The 17,312-nt window shown below is 38.4% G+C and overlaps 3 protein-coding genes across 5 annotated transcripts; all 3 read left to right on the forward strand.

The window, feature by feature from the left end:
• The first annotated feature begins 1,148 nt into the window (after window positions 1–1,148).
• Window positions 1,149–6,052, forward strand: LOC148078861 (uncharacterized). 3 transcript variants are annotated; one of them, XM_087792868.1, is made up of 8 exons: window positions 1,149–1,425; window positions 2,198–2,301; window positions 2,385–2,841; window positions 2,915–3,007; window positions 3,071–3,107; window positions 3,175–3,246; window positions 3,317–4,549; window positions 5,459–6,052. In XM_087792868.1, the coding sequence occupies exons 1-8, from the start codon at window positions 1,189–1,191 to the stop codon at window positions 5,710–5,712; spliced, it is 2,487 nt and encodes an 828-aa protein (XP_087648994.1). In that variant the 5' UTR covers window positions 1,149–1,188; the 3' UTR covers window positions 5,713–6,052. The 3 variants fall into 3 exon arrangements, with proteins under 3 accessions (XP_087648994.1, XP_087648995.1, XP_087648996.1); XM_087792869.1 differs by having other exon boundaries at window positions 5,462–6,052; XM_087792870.1 differs by having other exon boundaries at window positions 3,074–3,107.
• A 1,219-nt stretch (window positions 6,053–7,271) lies between these two features.
• nudt21 (nudix hydrolase 21) lies at window positions 7,272–9,538 on the forward strand. Its single transcript, XM_087793554.1, has 7 exons — window positions 7,272–7,542; window positions 8,129–8,329; window positions 8,394–8,457; window positions 8,522–8,611; window positions 8,713–8,788; window positions 8,855–8,969; window positions 9,236–9,538. Exons 1-7 carry the CDS (start codon window positions 7,424–7,426, stop codon window positions 9,255–9,257), a joined length of 687 nt encoding a protein of 228 aa, XP_087649680.1. The 5' UTR covers window positions 7,272–7,423; the 3' UTR covers window positions 9,258–9,538.
• A 1,588-nt stretch (window positions 9,539–11,126) lies between these two features.
• Window positions 11,127–17,207, forward strand: ogfod1 (2-oxoglutarate and iron-dependent oxygenase domain containing 1). Its single transcript, XM_087792871.1, has 13 exons — window positions 11,127–11,338; window positions 11,410–11,552; window positions 12,213–12,259; window positions 14,504–14,604; window positions 14,671–14,787; window positions 14,859–14,950; window positions 15,273–15,401; window positions 15,460–15,573; window positions 15,638–15,717; window positions 15,778–15,980; window positions 16,045–16,173; window positions 16,832–16,890; window positions 16,950–17,207. The coding sequence occupies exons 1-13, from the start codon at window positions 11,170–11,172 to the stop codon at window positions 17,097–17,099; spliced, it is 1,533 nt and encodes a 510-aa protein (XP_087648997.1). The 5' UTR covers window positions 11,127–11,169; the 3' UTR covers window positions 17,100–17,207.
• Window positions 17,208–17,312: the final 105 nt, after the last annotated feature.

Consider the following 17,312-nt stretch of genomic DNA (forward strand, 5'->3'; position numbering starts at 1 on the left):
ATTATTGCATAGCATAGCCAAATAGCAGCAGATATCCTAAGCAAAATAAACATTTTGATATTCAAAATACATTAAATGTTCTATGTGTAATCCTTGGCTGATCATTTTAGTGAGTTTTAGTGAGGTGAGACTGAAACATTTCTCCAGGGTACATGTAGATCTTCTGTTCATTAAAACAGTTTAATCCCCCACAAATTGCAAGCCATCTGCCTCAATAGATTATGGAAAAACAGAGAAAAAGATAACCCTTTGAACATCTTTTTCACTTTACACAATTCTAGGAAATGTGCTATTCTTGTGAATTGTTTTCTGGCAAAAAATCTTATATTGCAATACTGTAGGAACAACTATATATTTATAGTGATGCTCAAGTATTTCCCTGTGGTCTTACAGAAGTTTATTGCAACACAAAAATTAATATTCATTCATTAATCTTCTGCTGTTAAATTGCTTATGGCAGGGCTGTCAAAGTCAAATGCATCAGAGGGTCACAGAGATAGACAGCACACACACACTCACATACACTCTTACCTATGGACAGTTTCTACAAGTTCCAAATCATCCTTTGTATGTTTTTTTGCTGTGAGAGGAAACCGGAGCGCCGCCAAACACAGGGAGAACATACAAACTCCACAAAGAAAATCCACAAGTTGCATCCCTCTGGACCTGGAAGCGAACCTGCAACTTTCTTGCTGTGAGCCGATCGTGCCACCATACACCCGCAAAAATGAATATTTGTATTGTAAATAAAAATGTAATAAATGGAATTATTTTATTTGAAGAAAAAGATACAATGCTGTATTGATACAGTATTGGGAAAAAAAAAACAAATCTTGATTTATCGCCATGTCAAACACCCCAAGTATTCCTCCCTTGATATACCTGTAGTAAATTATGTCTCGTTTTGTCTTTAGAAACTCTAAATGCTTAAGTTTTTCACTTTGTGATGTTGAAAGACAGAAAAACCCATCAATCCGTCCAAAACATCTATTTTGGTTTGAATAAATTATTCATTTGTTACATAACTTTTGGAAAACCCACTCACCTCTCTTTTTCATTTTTAAACGAACCAATGTAGTGTTTTTAGCAAGTGAAAGACAGACTACAATTCCTTCGCTTCTCTGTAATGGATCTAGATCTTTTCTCATGAAGAGGGGAGGGAGCATAGAAAGGCGAGGTTCTGTTGTCATGGCTGTCAGTCCAGCCTGCATGGCCCCTCCCACCACTGTGGAGGCATTACATACTGCTGATGCTCTTAGCAACGGTGCCTCGGCAACACAGCCAAGGCGACATAGCTCCACGGCAACAGCGTGCCGTGTCTCCCCAATGGAGCTGCCATTGGGTGGACCGACGCTCCGGCACTACACCCAGAGCAGACCGAGACCCCATCGACAAAAACTCAACTATCGTCCCTGCAGACCTCAGGTACTGTGGAAATGAGAGATGGTGGAATCTGGAAAACTGAGCGTGATCTGTGGTTGTGTGAGCAGAGAAAATGGAAGAAAAGGGGAGAGATGTAGGGTACAGAGGGGAGCGGCAGCAGAGAGGAAGGATGGAGGGGGGGATGCTTTAAAGATGCTTTCAACTTGAATAATCATCCTACCGGTCACAAGCACAACAGCTGTGCACGACGGCAGGTGGCAGTTTCTCTTCAATCTATTCAGAAAATGAAAGCTTTTTTGTCTTTTCTTAGCTATACGATGAGCTATTTCTCATCAATGAGATCGTGTTGCCGGAGAGAGATGTGACCATGACATATTGTCACTCCCTTTGACTGAGAAGTCGGAGAGACATAATTCCCTTGAAAGGATATCATGTATCAGTGACATCTGATAAATCTGTGTTCTGCATCCAATCTCAGGGGCTAGATGATAACATTATCAGGATGATTCAACAATGTTGATCCCTTTTTTAGATATCACATTACCTGTAGTGGCCAAATACGTTTCCTTGCTTTCAGTCCTCGTGTAAAATCGGTTACTGAGCAACTGACTCCCAGGAGGCTGATTCGTGGCGTGACTGGATGAGAGAGTGAAAGCAGAATATACTGTACCTATATAGACAGAAGATCCACTAGTGCAGTGTGTGGGTTTTTGTTGAGGTTAGGTTATATAATTTTAAAGTTATGTGATGCACTTAGCACTTCATCTACACTGTGAATGTTCATTTGTTTTCTCTCTTCATGTGTGGTGATTAGGAGACCATAATTGAGAGTGAAAATGAGGTCCTTGAGCATATGGGGCGAGTGGATGAAGGAGTCGACGAGTTCTTCTCCAAAAAAGTACTTCCTGTGGATACTCTGTGAGTATCAGGCTACCTTTAATAAGATACTATAAGAAACAGCTCAAATGATTCATTTGTGTGATACATTTCTATCCACATAGAAAAACACAGGATGAAGAGTCAATTACGGTTCACGAGGAGGCTCCGGTCAGCTCTGTCTCTTGTCCACCCCCTACCAAAACTCTCAGGAGGAAACTTGGTGATTTCTTTACACTTAGAAAGAGAAGAAGCCTGAAATCGGAACCGAGTCTTGAGGGACGACCAAAAAAGGCCTCAATTGCTGATTTTATTCGCCCTCTCAGAGAGGTCGCCAGAGCTGACAAAGAGAAGAGCAAAATCAAAGAAAATGATAAGGAAAATGAGAAAGAGAAGGCAAAAGATGACCCCTGCTCGAATGCTGGAGACTCAGCTGTTCAGGAAACATCTATCTCTGGTGCTCCACCGCTGAGAGGGGATGCAGCTCCACCCCGCCGAGCACTAAGAGAGGGAAAGTCACAGTCACTCATTTTGCTCTCCGGATCATCAGCAGGCCCAACAAATGCCAGAAACGCCACAAAGGTAAGTGTCAGCAATATTCAATCTATCAAAGTATAGACCAAAATGAAGAAATCCCCATCTTTGCTTGTTACAGAAACAACTAGAAGGCCAACATAGTTTTGAGCAAAAACTTCATCTAATGCTCCAAAGGATTGGTGTGTCGAAGGCCCAGACAGGAGAGACACAGGTATTTCGATATTGAAGCATTTCAATTATTAAAAGATTGAAGTTAACTGAATATTTTTTGAAGAAGGCAGAAAGAGAGATGAAAAAGGCAGAATCTGAAGGTACGTACAAACATGTTACAAATGTTAAGATATTGGGCATTTATTAATAATGTAACATTGTTTTTAGGAACCATCATTGATAATAAGACAGAACCAACTCAAACGTTCTCCAAACCTAGAACGATGTCTGCTTCATCAGGTAAATATCGCATCACATTGGTTGATTGACATAAATCAGGTAAAAGAACATTTTTACCCTTTATCCAAAGATACACGGCATCAGATGCGATCGAGCGTATCTGCTCATGAGTCAGCTGGGAAACCTGCTTTACCTCCAAAGCCAGTTATGAAGCCTGGTCCAGTCACGTCCACATCTGGTAACATTACACCTGAAAATGTGCTCACCCAAATACAAGAGGGGGAGTCCATCACAACCACTAGACCGAGCCCAGCTGAAGCGACATGTTCTCCGTCTATAGCAACCTCAGAAATGACAATCACAAATGACGCTACAGATGTAATGATTGAGTCCTCTAGTGCTACAGCTCCGACTGACCAAGGCATAGACTCTGTTGAGCCCACAGTTGAAGCTGTGTCGCCAACAGATGTGAAAGAGCCAGATGACAAGTCTACGTATCCAGAGAGTAGCGGTGTCTATATAGAGAAACCCATCTCCACTGCTGCGACTACCACACCCACAGAGATCAAGGCAACTGACTCGGTTACTTCCATGCCCAGTGAGTCAGTTCCTCCAAGTCCCTCACTCACTACCAACCCACCTCCCCTCACCATTGAATCTACAACCACCTTAGGGGCTCCTCCCACAAATGAGAGTATGGTTTCCACCTCATCCTCCAGCCTCCTTGAAAAGACACCAGACTTGGGAGTGAGCAGTGCTCTCACAGGTGCTGCTGCTGAGGTCACGCATGACAAGTCCACCCCCCCTCACTCCCAAATTTCAGATTCCAAACTTGACGGCTTGAACTCAACTACTGTGTCGATCTCAGCTGTTGCAACAAATTCATCTGCAACAAATTTGTCCGCCACCTCGACTACGTCTTTTCCTCACCAGTCCAATGATATTGTCATGACTAAAGTCTTATCTGATGATGTCATCTCCTGTCCCTCCCTGATAAACACCACAAGCACCACCTCCATAAACACCAGTGAGACCACGTCCTCTGATAGTGTGCTCACAATCTCCACATCCACCATCTCTCAAGTCACTGATGTGACTCTCTCCGCGGAAACACACACAACAAGCGAGTGTTTGACTTCAACTGATGAAGTCAGCCCTACAGTTCCACCTGACCTTCCTAACTCAACCGACACCAGCACAACTCTTCCATCAGTTATCTCAAGTGAAACTGATGACCCAAGCAGCAGTTCTCAACGTTTGAACAGTCTAGCACCTACTGACGAAAGTCGACGCCAAGATGACTCCCAGATCTGTTCAGGAGACGGACCCACATCACAGCAAAGAGAAAAAGACGAAAAATCAGGTAGAATTTATTGACTAGCCCAAGATGTTTTTAATTGCTCCTTATATGCATAGAATTTTACTTGATATTCAAAGGTTGAACTTTTGCAAATGTAAATAGTTAGGTTTGTTCGTCTTGACACATAATTTATGTTTTTTTTAGATAAAGTTAAAGTTAAAATAGGATATAATTCTCATTATCTTTTTTTCTACTATATAAGTTCCCTCCACAACAAAAATAATTGAACGCTCTATAGTAAAAAGATGTTCTTTTTGCCTGTATTGGTACAGTTCTGTAAAGGAACTGTGTTGTCGTTTAAATCAATAAAAGGGGGCACCATACCGGTCTGCCAGTCAATGCAAAGTTGCTCAAGCACGTTAGCCATGATCACACCACAACATCCACAGCCTTGAGTCCTCTGACTCATCAGTACTAGGTGTCTTTGCTCCAACCACTTCCTCTGCGATTTGACCTCATATAAGCGGTAGAATATTGATGAATTGATACTCATTAACATTCAATAAAAGTTTGTTGGGTATTTTCTTTACCTTTGAAAGAACCATGAGACAAAGTACTTAAAGTACAGTAACTGAACTGGTGCTGCACTACAGGCTTTGGTAAAAGAGTCTGAAGAAAGGGGGATGGAATTTGTGATTAGAAAGGAAGCTTATCAGACCAATTGACAAAAATCGGATGAATAAAAAATACATTTACATGTTATTGTCCATTTATCTTTGTTTTTTTTATAACTAATGATTAATATTCAACCTTGCTTTTTTAAAAACGGTGAAGTTTGGTGCTGCACACAACGTATTTGAGAATAAGTAATACAATATATAGATTTCCAAGATTTAAAAAAAAAAAGTATATACCTTTTTACTTCAAATGTTTTGTTTTCTCAAGTGTAAAATGTCAATATTGTTTTTACAGCAGCAGATGAAAAGGCAGAGGTGTGCCAAGAGATCAGGCAACTCGAGAAGAAGGGAACAATCACAGTCAATGATGGTTATGAAGACAGTGGTGATTGTAACAACAAACAAGCTCCAGCCGACGAGATGATTGCAGCAGTGCAGGGAGCGACGGTGAAACCAGATGACGTTGCACTGACAACAGAGTGGAAAACCTTGGAGTCACCATCAACTACTGAGTGTCAGAATCAAGAAACAAAACAAGCCAGTGGATGAAGTAAGTACAAATATGATCCTGGGACCAACTACTGTGATGAAGGAGGAGAGTACACAGTAAAGGATAAAGGCACCACAGCACTTACAGGGACCACCACTTTACAGCAGCACACCAGACATGGTGGGCCAATGGACCAAAGAACTAAGATCCCCTCGATGTGATGTAGTTTTGAATCCAGCCGTGTCTTTGTCCAATTTTCTAACTTGCGTTTGAGATTGTCATTGCACGTTTTGATTATGTACCATAAGATAATTTCTGTGCTTTGAGACAAGATGTTTACAAAAGATGGATAAGAGAAATAGCTATCAATATTAAATGGGTTATTGAATTAAGTGAAAAGTCCTCCTAATGTTCCTTGTCTTCGATAAAAAAAAAGAAGAAAGTTACTTCTGCTGGGTTTTTTCTTTAATTTTTCACAGGAGGTATAGCGGTTGGCCCTTTGGCTAGATACATCAATTTATAAGGTCTGAGCCTTGGGGTTGTTAGTGGTCGTTTCATAAATATTCAAGCCTTTGTTGGCTCCTTAGCACATATTGCAAGAAGAGAATGCTATTTAGAGGCTGCTCACATCCCCTTGGGGGGCCACGGACAGATGGAATTAGTTGGAATACACGTCAAATAATGCTTATTTTTTGTAAATGAAAATGATTATTAATATCTTGTTATAGTACTTCTAGTGAACCGTACTTTACCTTACATAGTCATTTGAACATGATATTCATTTCATGCATACTCATGAAGCATCATGAATTCAGAAAAATAATAAATAGAATCCATTGGAAAGGATTTGTTGATGCATGAGGTGCTAAAAATACATTTGTTATAATAATACACAATAGGTTGTCCCAGATTAGTTACCCACTCTCTTCCTGCACCTCGATCAAAACCAGTCGCTGTCACAGCAATCATTCATACTGTCTCTCTTTACAGGATTATAACAGCCTTTTGGGCTCAGAGACTGAGACTCTCACTCTGGACAGGTTATCAGTCCATCACAGAACACATCAAATCAACAAATCATCAACATGTTTAGACGTTAAAAATAAATAAATAAATGGAAGCATGTGGGAAATAAAATTATGTGGTTTGGGTTAAACACAGATTTATGATAAAAATGGATTACATCTTTAATCTCATTTAGGAATATATCTGTATATTTAGGTAACTATCCTATGCAGCTCTTGTATTATGCTATCATCTCTAACTAAATCAGAAACATGTTGCGCGGACTAGCAAGTTTTTACAAGAGTATGCTTTAAATGCTGTAGACGAAAGTCCATCTCATCAACAAAGACCTGGGAAATATAATGGATGTGGCAATTTTGGGACAATAAGTCTATCTTGGGACTTTAATTTTCCATCCGTTGGTTTATTTTATCGTCCTTCGGGAAGTTTTCCAATTCACACCTGAAATCTACGTGGTGTGTTAAAGTAAAAATACATCTTATCGCCTCTCCTTATAAGTACCGACAAACTTAAGTTGATCATCCGGACCTGCAGGCGTCGCTGTCCTCACCCTTTCTTTTTCTGCTACTCTCTTCACCCGGAAGTGAGAAAACAAGGGAAGCTAAGCTAACTTATTGCTGCAGGTTTTCCAGTCGGCTGTCCCGTGTTTAGACTCAAGTTTGATAATCAAAATTACGTGGGAACACAATCGCCGGTCGAAAAGAACAAACAGAAAGGTTTTGTGAAACTGCTCAGTGGTCAGAGATGTCCATTGTTCCCCCCAGTCGTTCGAACACTGGCTGGCCGCGCGGCAGCTCTCAGTTCGGCAACAAATATATAGGCAGCAGCACGAAGCCTCTCACACTGGAGCGAACAATCAACCTGTAAGTAAAATAAATATAATGCATGTATAATAGGAGCAATCGTAGAAGCACATCTTCTCATTTAAGAGTTGAGTTTTAAGGTTGTTAATGTTTTCAAAGTTATTGCAAATGTTTAGGCGGATTGCAGTAGTCATCAAGTGAAATTCTAATTTATCTTTGTTATAGTAAGAATTTATATAATTATAAAAAGCTCTCAGTATAATGTTGCAATGTCTTATACCATATATAATAAAAAATACCTAATTTGTATTTATTGTACAGCATTTTTTTTTCTATTACGTAAGTAAAAAAAACGCTATAAAAACAAATACTTATTTGTACAATAAATATGAAAGATTTGGCAGGACTTAAACGTCCTATAGACTTCCCGTCAACTGTACTAAGGGTAGTGCATATGTTAATAAAATAAACAAGGGAAAATAAGTGTACTTTAGTTCTGATTTGGTGTGCATAAATAGTAATTGTAATTGTCTTGCTAACTGAATATTGTGCAAATAAAATCAGCGAGTCTTTGTTAAACTGTAAAATTGTAGTTTATACTGATGATTGCTAAATTGAACCCTGATGAAGCCGTTTTTTTTTCTAGGTACCCTCTCACCAACTACACATTTGGCACAAAAGAGCCGCTGTATGAGAAAGACAGTTCGGTTGCTGCCAGATTCCAGAGGATGCGCGAGGAGTTTGACAAAATGGGAATGAGAAGGACTGTTGAGGGAGTGTTAATAGTCCACGAGCACCGGTTGCCACATGTCCTACTTCTGCAGCTGGGAACTACATTTTTCAAACTGTTAGTTTTCCTTGCAAACAGCCACTGTTGTGCAGGTTTTCGTTAAGTATTGTTTGTCCTGCAGGCCTGGTGGAGAGTTGAGTCCGGGAGAAGATGAAGTGGATGGTTTGAAACGGCTGATGACAGAGGTATTATTATCACATGGTCCACATGCTTTGTATCACTTTAATGTTACATTTATTTTGGTGCTAGATTCTTGGCAGACAGGATGGTGTAAAACAAGACTGGGTTATTGATGACTGTATTGGAAACTGGTGGCGTCCCAATTTCGAGCCACCACAGGTCAGTGGAGTCCATTTGGGGAATTTTGAAAACCATATTCCGTCATTATCACGACATTCCTGGCCCAGAGTGAAGATTTATTTACTGCTTTTGCTTTGCAGTATCCATATATTCCTGCTCACATCACCAAACCAAAGGAGCATAAGAAACTCTTCCTTGTTCAGTTGCAGGAAAAGGGTGAGTTCGAGTTTCACCTAAATATACCTTTTCAAAAAAGTAATAATTGTGATTGTGTGTCTCTAGCTCTGTTTGCGGTCCCAAAGAATTACAAACTTGTGGCTGCGCCTTTGTTTGAACTGTACGACAACGCACCAGGATATGGACCAATCATATCCAGTCTACCGCAGCTACTGAGCAGGTAGGTCTTTTTAAATAAACATATCCAGTGTTGTTGTTTAAAAGTTCTTCAATGTTTAGACATTGTCGTTACATAAAAAACATTAAAATGGTGTTGATGTGGAGAAGCTGAAATACTTTTTGATGTTTACGCAGTATAAACCTGTCATCATTAATACTTTTAAACCAACTTGCTAGTACTAGTTGCCAGTAATAAACCCTTAGGTTTTAGAATTGGTTTATTTCTATCCATTTTTCTGCCAAATATAACCCAACTTCCATCTCCAGGTTCAACTTCATTTACAACTGACCTGACTGAGTGACCAGCTGTCTCTGTGAGTGCAGCTCCCTCAAACATGAGGCTTGATGACGGGACAACACCAAACATTTTCTCGACTCAAGCTTGGATGAAAAAGCCTCCGCACACCAGATTATTGTAGTGTTTGTTTATACCTTTGACCAGTTGAAACAAAATATCTTGTCCTTTTTTTTAAGTGCAAATTTCTTTGTAGTGTGACGATGTTTAGTGCCTGAAGTGTCCGGTTTTAAACACAAAGGAGAAAAATGTTGGATTAAAAGAAACATTATTAAGTTGCTTGTTTTAAATTGTAACCTTTTTTTTTTTTTTAAAATAAAACAACAATTTGAAAGGGTTTTTATAAGGTTGCCTATGACTGTAACAGTCTACCACTTTTTCTGTCGCCTTTATTTAGATTATCAAATTGCAGTGGTGAACATGAATAACTTTGACAAGTGATTCACTAACATGTAAGGAAAAATTGAATTGTATTACAAGGTGAAATCTATCTTGAGATTATGACCATACAGAATTTGGACTAATTTATTGTGGGAACATTTGTAGTGTTTGTGCTTTTCATGTTTGTGCAGCAAAATATGCTCGGGAGCTTCTTCCGGTGAAATTTAGCAAGGAACAAATGGAATTGTTTATATAAAAATATATTTTGTACTAATTCTTATGAATTTTAATCATGATTTTTATGTAAAGGTCAAAACTGTTTTCTTAATCAGAAATATTGGTACCAAACTTTTTTGCTGCTTTTCAAGGTTGAACTTGTTTATGATTTTAAAATTTAAATTTCCTGAAACATTTTTAGAATATTCACTGCGCTTGGATGTAGTTCATTAAGATTTTTTTTCCCCTCTTTCAAATTGTCTTTTAAAAGGCAACTAATGTGAGCCAAATTATTTTGACATGTACATGAGTGGTAGCGTCATAACCACTTACATTAGATTATATTCAGTCCATGTGGTGGTCACAATTTTAAACAAAGTGATTTGATCCTCTGCCATTAACAAAACAATCTACCAATACTTTTCACTGAAACACAATGTTCTGTCCCCACCTTTCTTGACACAAGTATTGACTACTGCAGAAAACCTGGCCTGTTTTTCCTCTAAAAAACGAACTTGCCGCAACATAAACACCCACAGAGCAATGTCTTCATGTGCACAATTTTATAAACATTTCTGAGTATTTGTTTGTACGTCATGAGGGCTCTAAATCTACATTACTCCTGTCCCAGACACCAGTACAGGTCAGGGGTGTTTATTCGACCGGAAGAGTCTCCGTGTGGCAGTCAGGTGATAAATGACTTGTCCCAAACATCCCTGTGTGTTTGCTCTATTTTTGGCTTTGTCAGCATAAAAGGATGTGTTGCAAACTGTGTGGTCAGGAGATTCTGCTGCCGTAACAATTTATCATTGGAATACAAAATGTTTTAATTTCTCAAAATCAAATGATTAGTATTGTTTCACCTTGATAACTATTTTTTTTTTCAACATTTGTTAGTAAACGACTTGCTGGAACACAAAATAAATTCAGAGGAGAATCTAATATTTATGTATTTAACAACAATTTAGAAAATGATTATAATAATAATAATAATAATCTATTTATATAGCGCCTTTCTAGACCAGATTATTTAGAAACCTTCATGGATAAAGTTGTTCTAAAAAAAATATATGTTGCTTCGTTTTCACCTTTTACAAATAAAACGAATGAAAACGTTTGTTTTTATTAAGCAGGATAATATTAAATCTGAGTATACTGTACTATCATACATGCAGTTTATACGACGAACCAAGGCCATGATCACTCATTCTCCATTGGTGGCGCTAAACTCGTTCCGGATGCAATTGCAAGTCACCAGAAGAAGAAACTCGAGCTCACCCACGTTATTAGAGGTTTGTTTTCACACAAAATGTTTTCTAAGAAACGCGAAGGAACAAGTACCAGCGTCAATAACGGGAAAAAGAAAAAGAAGGCGGAAGCACATGAAGAACTCGCGCAGCTAAGTTCAATCTTAGAAGATGAAGATTTGAAAAGGAGCCTAAAAGAAGCGTGGAGCAGTAAAAGTCAACACAAACATGGTGCGTTGACAGGAGAGTCAGCAGTGGTTTCTAATATGAAATGAAACTTTGAATTCTTCACCTGTTCACAGGTGATCTGGAGCTGGACTGTCATCCTTTCCCACACTGCATCATAAAAAACTTCTTAGGCGAGTCTTTCATAGAAAACCTGCATACAGAGCTACTTAAACCCAACTTCCACAACAAATCCAACGATCTTTATAAATTCAAACAGGTAAGTGTCACGTGATGTTTGTATCATCCTGTTGGATATACAGTAAATAACCATGACAACTGTGCTACAAACGAAGACAAAGAAACTATCTCATAATTCAAGACACATTTTCTCCTGTTATGATATCAGTTTTATCTTGACCTTTAAAGTATATACTTTATTGAGTATTGTTTTGATTGTTTAAGCGCTTTGTGACCCTGGTCTGGAAAAGCGCTATACAAATAAAAATTACTTACTTACACACTTACTTACTTAGAAAATAGAATTATCAACCTTTCCTCATTTGATGTTCCAGTTTCTATTCACCTCGATTACAAAACAAAGTTGATATCAGTAGACAGAGGCTGCTGGTTGCAAACATTTATCTAGCAGATCATTTAAGTTATATTTGTATTGTAATATTTTCTGCCTTACAAAAAAAATAAGAAAATAAAAAATAAACAACAATAGTAATAAAGTATTCGACTTTATATTATAACTTGTTTAGTTTACATGATGACAAAAAAAACGTACTGTGAAAAAACGATTGACTGAATAAAGAAATGATCCAAAAAAATTACCAGAGGGTTATTTTTTTTAAAGTGAGAATTATTCTTGCTGTTTTGACCTGCTTTTATTTTACTAACCTGTACTGTTGTCTTGCTATTTTGGTAAAAACAGTCTGATGACTTAAGGAAGAGAAGAGATCCTCACATTGCAGGCCTCAGGTGAGTTTAGGTTTACTTTCTTCTTAAGATCATCACTGTAGAATTAAATTGTTGTATGCCTTTTTATGCCGTTTGTAAAATGAATTTTAAAGTGTCAAATCACAACAGAGTTATCTCAACAAACTGTTTAAATAAAAGAAGAGGAAACGGGTCCCAGATAATCACAATGAGTGACAGAAAAACATTTTAAAAGATGGAAACATAGAGCACAACCAGTATCTGAACGAGCAGATGAGTTCTGAGAGACTTTTTTGATCATCCTGACATGGAAGAGTGACAGTAGTCCAGCCTGGAGGTAACAAAAGCAGGGTTGAGCTACTCGGCAGTGTCCAAAGGAAGGAAATGCCTGATTTTCTAAATGTTACGAACATGAAAGCAGGCAATCGCTGAGATTTGTTGTATGTGTGAGTAAAAGTTGGACCAACTAGTAGAATCTCAGTTTTATCTGAGATCAGTAAAATATCTGTAATACTGGAGTTGTTGGCTGATTTCTTTCATCTGGCTTCATCCATCATTGGAAGCATCTAGATAGTGAATACGATTGGGCCAAGAACATAACCTTTTTTCTGGGACACCATTGCTGACCTTAGTGTGTGTCGTTGAGAGGCGGTTGGTTTAAAGCAGTTGCACTTATGCCGTTTTCTATTCTCTGTAGAAGAATCTGGTAGTCACCGGGTCACATGATCAGAGGCCATAAGCAGGTCACTTTTACCAGAGTGGTGTTTTGAGGTTCCCTAAAAACCAGACGGAAACATTTTAAATTGACTATCATAGACATACGTGCACAGCTGACTTGCCATGACTTTCTTCAGAATCTTTGAATAAAGACAAGCAGAGGTTTAATTACAGCATCTTTAAACGTCTGTGGGACACAACCTTGGGTGTTGACATCGAGAGGAAATAAAGGGGAGCCATGTGGGAATAGGATCACAGAGAAACGTTGTGGTTTTAGAGAAGTATACAATCCAAGACAATTGTTGAGGGCTACCTGAAAGAAAAGAATCCAGGTATGGCTCAAGCTTAATGTCGATCTCCATTTAAGCTGCAACATTTGTGGAATGGGATACTAAGGTAAGGTAAGGTAAAACTAGATAGTCTTTGAAGTCCTATAGATGAAGCAACAGTTTCTTCACATTTGGCTGATCTGTGATTGAGACACATTCTTGTCTACATGTCAAATTAAATTTTTTGAATCTGCATACAGTCATTAAATTCTTACAAGCATTTTCTCATTTCATAAAAATAATGATTGATTTTTGAATGATTGGAATTACAATATCAAACTCTGTGTAAAAGAACTTGCTCAAATTCTGTTTGGCTAAAAATAACTTTATTTGTTGACATTTCATCTGGTATTTAGATTGGCCATAGGGAAACTACTGTTGGTTAGAGTTGCATAACAGGAAATCCTCATCTGAGTTTGTTTTTGGCTGAATTTGTAATGTTTTAAGATATATTCTGCCTTAAATTAAAAACTAACTCAACCACTTTGTGCTGATTAGCTATGACTAATGTTTGACCAATGGCTGTAACTAAAATGTCGTAATAGAAAATAGACACAGATTTTAAATCAGTTAAATTTATCCACTAGATGGAGCCAGACAACACCTTCGACGCTTCATAAACATACCAAATGACTTTATCATACGTTGTATGTAATTATTTTGTCTAGTATATCTGCAGTAAAATCATTTATGATGGTGTGGTGATGTAACTTTGTTTTCTTCTAAGGATATCTCAGAGCTCTGATGCAATCTTTGACCGAGAAGGTGTGATATCTAGTTTGACTGAAGGCTCTGCTGTGTTTAAATCAAGCCCAAGATGATTGAAGAGACGGTAAATTAGAGGCAAGACGGGTTTTGTGAATAAAGTGAGATGCTTGATCAGATATTCTTTAGAGCAAAGTGAGGACTCTGCTGAGTGCCTTTTCTTAAATCATGCAAGTAAATCCTGCGCATTTCTAACTTTATTAACTCACTGAATGTTGGTGTGCACACTCTTCGAAATATTGTGCTGATCCGATGTCTTTGCACCTAAAGCAGAACATACCCTGGTGGAAAAACATGATAATTAAATAAACAATGATGGCTTCCTCTTTAGGTCATTTATTATTTATGCCACAACAAAATGTCATGGCTGGTTTGGACGGTTGCAGCATCTGAGTGCTGGAACTGGTTAGCCTTTGTTCGCTCTTTAGAGGGAGACGTAAATAAATATTCACTGTATGAAAATCACTGATTTCAGGTCGGCTCTGTTTGGACCTTTCCGGTTGTGGCTTGGGGACGTTGTGGCAGCTGAGCTGGAGGCCACTGTGGATATTTCGTGTGCTAAATATGAATACACTGGTGAGCTGAAGTGCAGAAAATCCAGATGCAACCACTTCTTAAAACATTTAACATGATTGTCTGCAGATGTTCTGCTCTGTCATGACGACGAGTTGGAGGGAAGACGGGTAGCCTTCATTCTCTACCTGGTGCCACCATGGCAGGACAGTGATGGAGGAAACCTTCATCTTTACTCAACAGACAGTTGAGCCTACACTTGACATGTGTCCATTAGAAATAATTTTTTTTAACTCGGTGTGATTGTATATTTCCAGGTTATTTCCAACCTCAAATGATGATGAAATCACTAGTTCCATCTTGGAACACACTTGTTCTGTTTGAAGTCTCTCCCGTCTCCTTTCATCAGGTCTGTTTGTTATTATATCTTTAAGACCCGCCAACTTCGACTCATCGGCTAAAATTGATTGTTAACTTTTTAAACTGTGAATGTTTTGTGATCTGTTTACACTAGTTAAGGGGAAAGTCCAGAATGTTACTGTGATCTAAATATTTGTTCATACTTGTGTACTGTATACTGTATATATACACGCATATATTTGTTCATGTTAAGTTGCATCACTTAAAGTCCAGAACTGCTCCACTTAGGATGTTTTTGTGTCATTGTAGGACTTTAATATAACATTAAACGTGAACTTGGATAAACTAAGTTCCAAATGTTTGTTGTTCAGGTTTCTGAGGTGTTGTCACAGGACAAGTGCCGTCTCTCTCTTAGTGGCTGGTTTCATGGTCCCTCGTTGGAACGTCCTCCTCGCCATGTGGAGCCCCTGATCCCACGGAGCCCTCACTTACCCAGAGATGTGAGTTTGTTTCTCAGAATCTTGACACACTTCTGTAAGATGACTGTGTCTATCTCAGGAGACGATGCTCCTGGAGTGGGTCAACCCAGTCTACCTGGATGTTTCCTATCAGGAGCAGATTCAGGAAGAATTTGAAGAAAACTCTGAAATTCAGCTTAAAGATTTTCTTAAGGTTAGTAGATCTGTCCTGGTTTTTAATGTTTAGGTTTTTGATAGTGTTTGAATGTGACCTACAGGAGGATAAATTCAAGGAGGTGAATGAAGCGCTCCAACTAGCTGGGGTGGACTGGAAGAGAAGAGGTCCGGCTAACAAGAGGTGGGTTTCAGATGTTTTCTTGTTTGCATTCCTACCATCTCAAATGGATTTTTCATTTAGATGCTTTGACACAGCCTGTCTGGAGACTTTGCCTCAGGTAGTGAAGGATTGTTTGGAGCTGTTGCGTGCCGAGTCTTTCTTCCTCCTTCTGTCCAACTTCACTGGACTGCGACTTCACTTCCTGTGTCCCAATGAGGAGGATGAAGAGAAGAAAGATCAGGACAGCACACCTACTGGAGAAGGATCTTCAAGTGAACCAGCAGGTGTGTAATATAACACATATATTATGTTATCCTCCGCTGGTTGTAAACATCTGTGTGTCCTCAGAGCCCAGTACGCCAGAGTGTCACGGCGAGCTGCGGCGCTGGTCTCATGGCTGCTACACTTTGCTGCACGATGGAGAGGCTGCTCAGGCAGAGTTTGCTCTGGACCTCCTATTTCCCTTCTGCTGTGCTGGTATGTGAGGCTCACTTCAGCCACTGAGCCTGATGTTTGGTTATGTTCACCTGTGTTTCAGCAAACTATTGAGTCAGATGATGTCACATTCCTACCCTGACAAAAAACAAATGTATATGCTGTTTAAAGGTTCCCATGAACGTCTTTACTATGTTGTTTGAAATCACTTCCACATGGACCAATTTAATAAATATGTTATCACAAAAATGAACTTCTGTATTACAAATGCAGAGTGCTCAAGCGTAAAAGAACACCTAACCTGCCTTTTAACTGTAAAAGTAGTGGGATAATTAATACCTACATTATCATTCAAGTCATTCGAATGTCATTATTTTAATATTTTGATGTAGAAGACAGGTGTAGTTTATTATGATTATATTGGATTTATTTTTCCAACTCCACTTTAATATACAAGTATTTGTAAGTAAATCTCAGAAGATAAAAAATACATGTTTAAGGATAAATAAGTATAGACAAAAAAAGTTAGTATAAGAGTTCCAAGAGGCTACAACTCTTTTAAGTAAGTAAGCAAGCAAGTAAGTAATGGTTAAAGGAACAACAATAAAGTTTATCTTTCTATACATTATAAATAAACAAATTAATAGATCTTTTTTGGGCATTTGTCATTTTAAGATCATAATTATGTTTTCTTTTCTAGATTGGCAGCCGGAGTTTGGGGGTTACACTTGTTACGTTGCTAATGAAGAGGATGAAGAGGTTTCCTTTTTAAAATCTGTCTTTATTCAGTCTCGCTTTTGATTTGACTCTATTTACAGCTGCTGACGGTGTATCCAGAGGAAAACTCACTTGCTCTCGTCTACAGGGACAAGGAAACCCTCAAATTTGTCAAACATGTCAACCACAAAAGCACTAACAATTCCACTGTCAGAAACTTCTATGACTTCTCTTTCGTGTATTATGAATAAACTAATACATTTAAATGAAACTATTCCTGGTTTTATCATTACGATATTCAGATAATATATTTTGTGGTGGATCATGAGAGTCAGTATCTCTTTTCAGTGACTAATTGTTCCCCATTTAAACACTATGCTGGCACTGAAGATGACTATTATCATCACTGGTGTCAAATGACAGTAATCATGATTCACTAATCTTTAAAACCATTATATAAACAT

The sequence above is a fragment of the Callionymus lyra genome, chromosome 6 (genome assembly GCF_982586985.1).
Source record: "Callionymus lyra chromosome 6, fCalLyr1.hap1.1, whole genome shotgun sequence".
NCBI classification, from domain to species: domain Eukaryota; kingdom Metazoa; phylum Chordata; class Actinopteri; order Syngnathiformes; family Callionymidae; genus Callionymus; species Callionymus lyra.

Excerpts from the sequence above, each read along its gene's own strand:
- LOC148078861 (XM_087792868.1), top strand. The coding sequence starts at position 1,189 with ATGGCTGTCAGTCCAGCCTGCATGGCCCCTCCCACCACTGTGGAGGCA. Across the intron at positions 3,008-3,070 it reads CCCAGACAGGAGAGACACAG|AAGGCAGAAAGAGAGATGAA; the intron begins GTATTTCGATAT and ends TATTTTTTGAAG. Across the intron at positions 3,247-3,316 it reads AACGATGTCTGCTTCATCAG|ATACACGGCATCAGATGCGA; the intron begins GTAAATATCGCA and ends CTTTATCCAAAG.
- nudt21 (XM_087793554.1), top strand. The coding sequence starts at position 7,424 with ATGTCCATTGTTCCCCCCAGTCGTTCGAACACTGGCTGGCCGCGCGGC. Across the intron at positions 8,458-8,521 it reads TGAAACGGCTGATGACAGAG|ATTCTTGGCAGACAGGATGG; the intron begins GTATTATTATCA and ends TTTTGGTGCTAG. Across the intron at positions 8,612-8,712 it reads CCAATTTCGAGCCACCACAG|TATCCATATATTCCTGCTCA; the intron begins GTCAGTGGAGTC and ends TTTGCTTTGCAG.
- ogfod1 (XM_087792871.1), top strand. The coding sequence starts at position 11,170 with ATGTTTTCTAAGAAACGCGAAGGAACAAGTACCAGCGTCAATAACGGG. Across the intron at positions 14,605-14,670 it reads TGCTAAATATGAATACACTG|ATGTTCTGCTCTGTCATGAC; the intron begins GTGAGCTGAAGT and ends GATTGTCTGCAG. Across the intron at positions 15,574-15,637 it reads AGCTTAAAGATTTTCTTAAG|GAGGATAAATTCAAGGAGGT; the intron begins GTTAGTAGATCT and ends TGTGACCTACAG.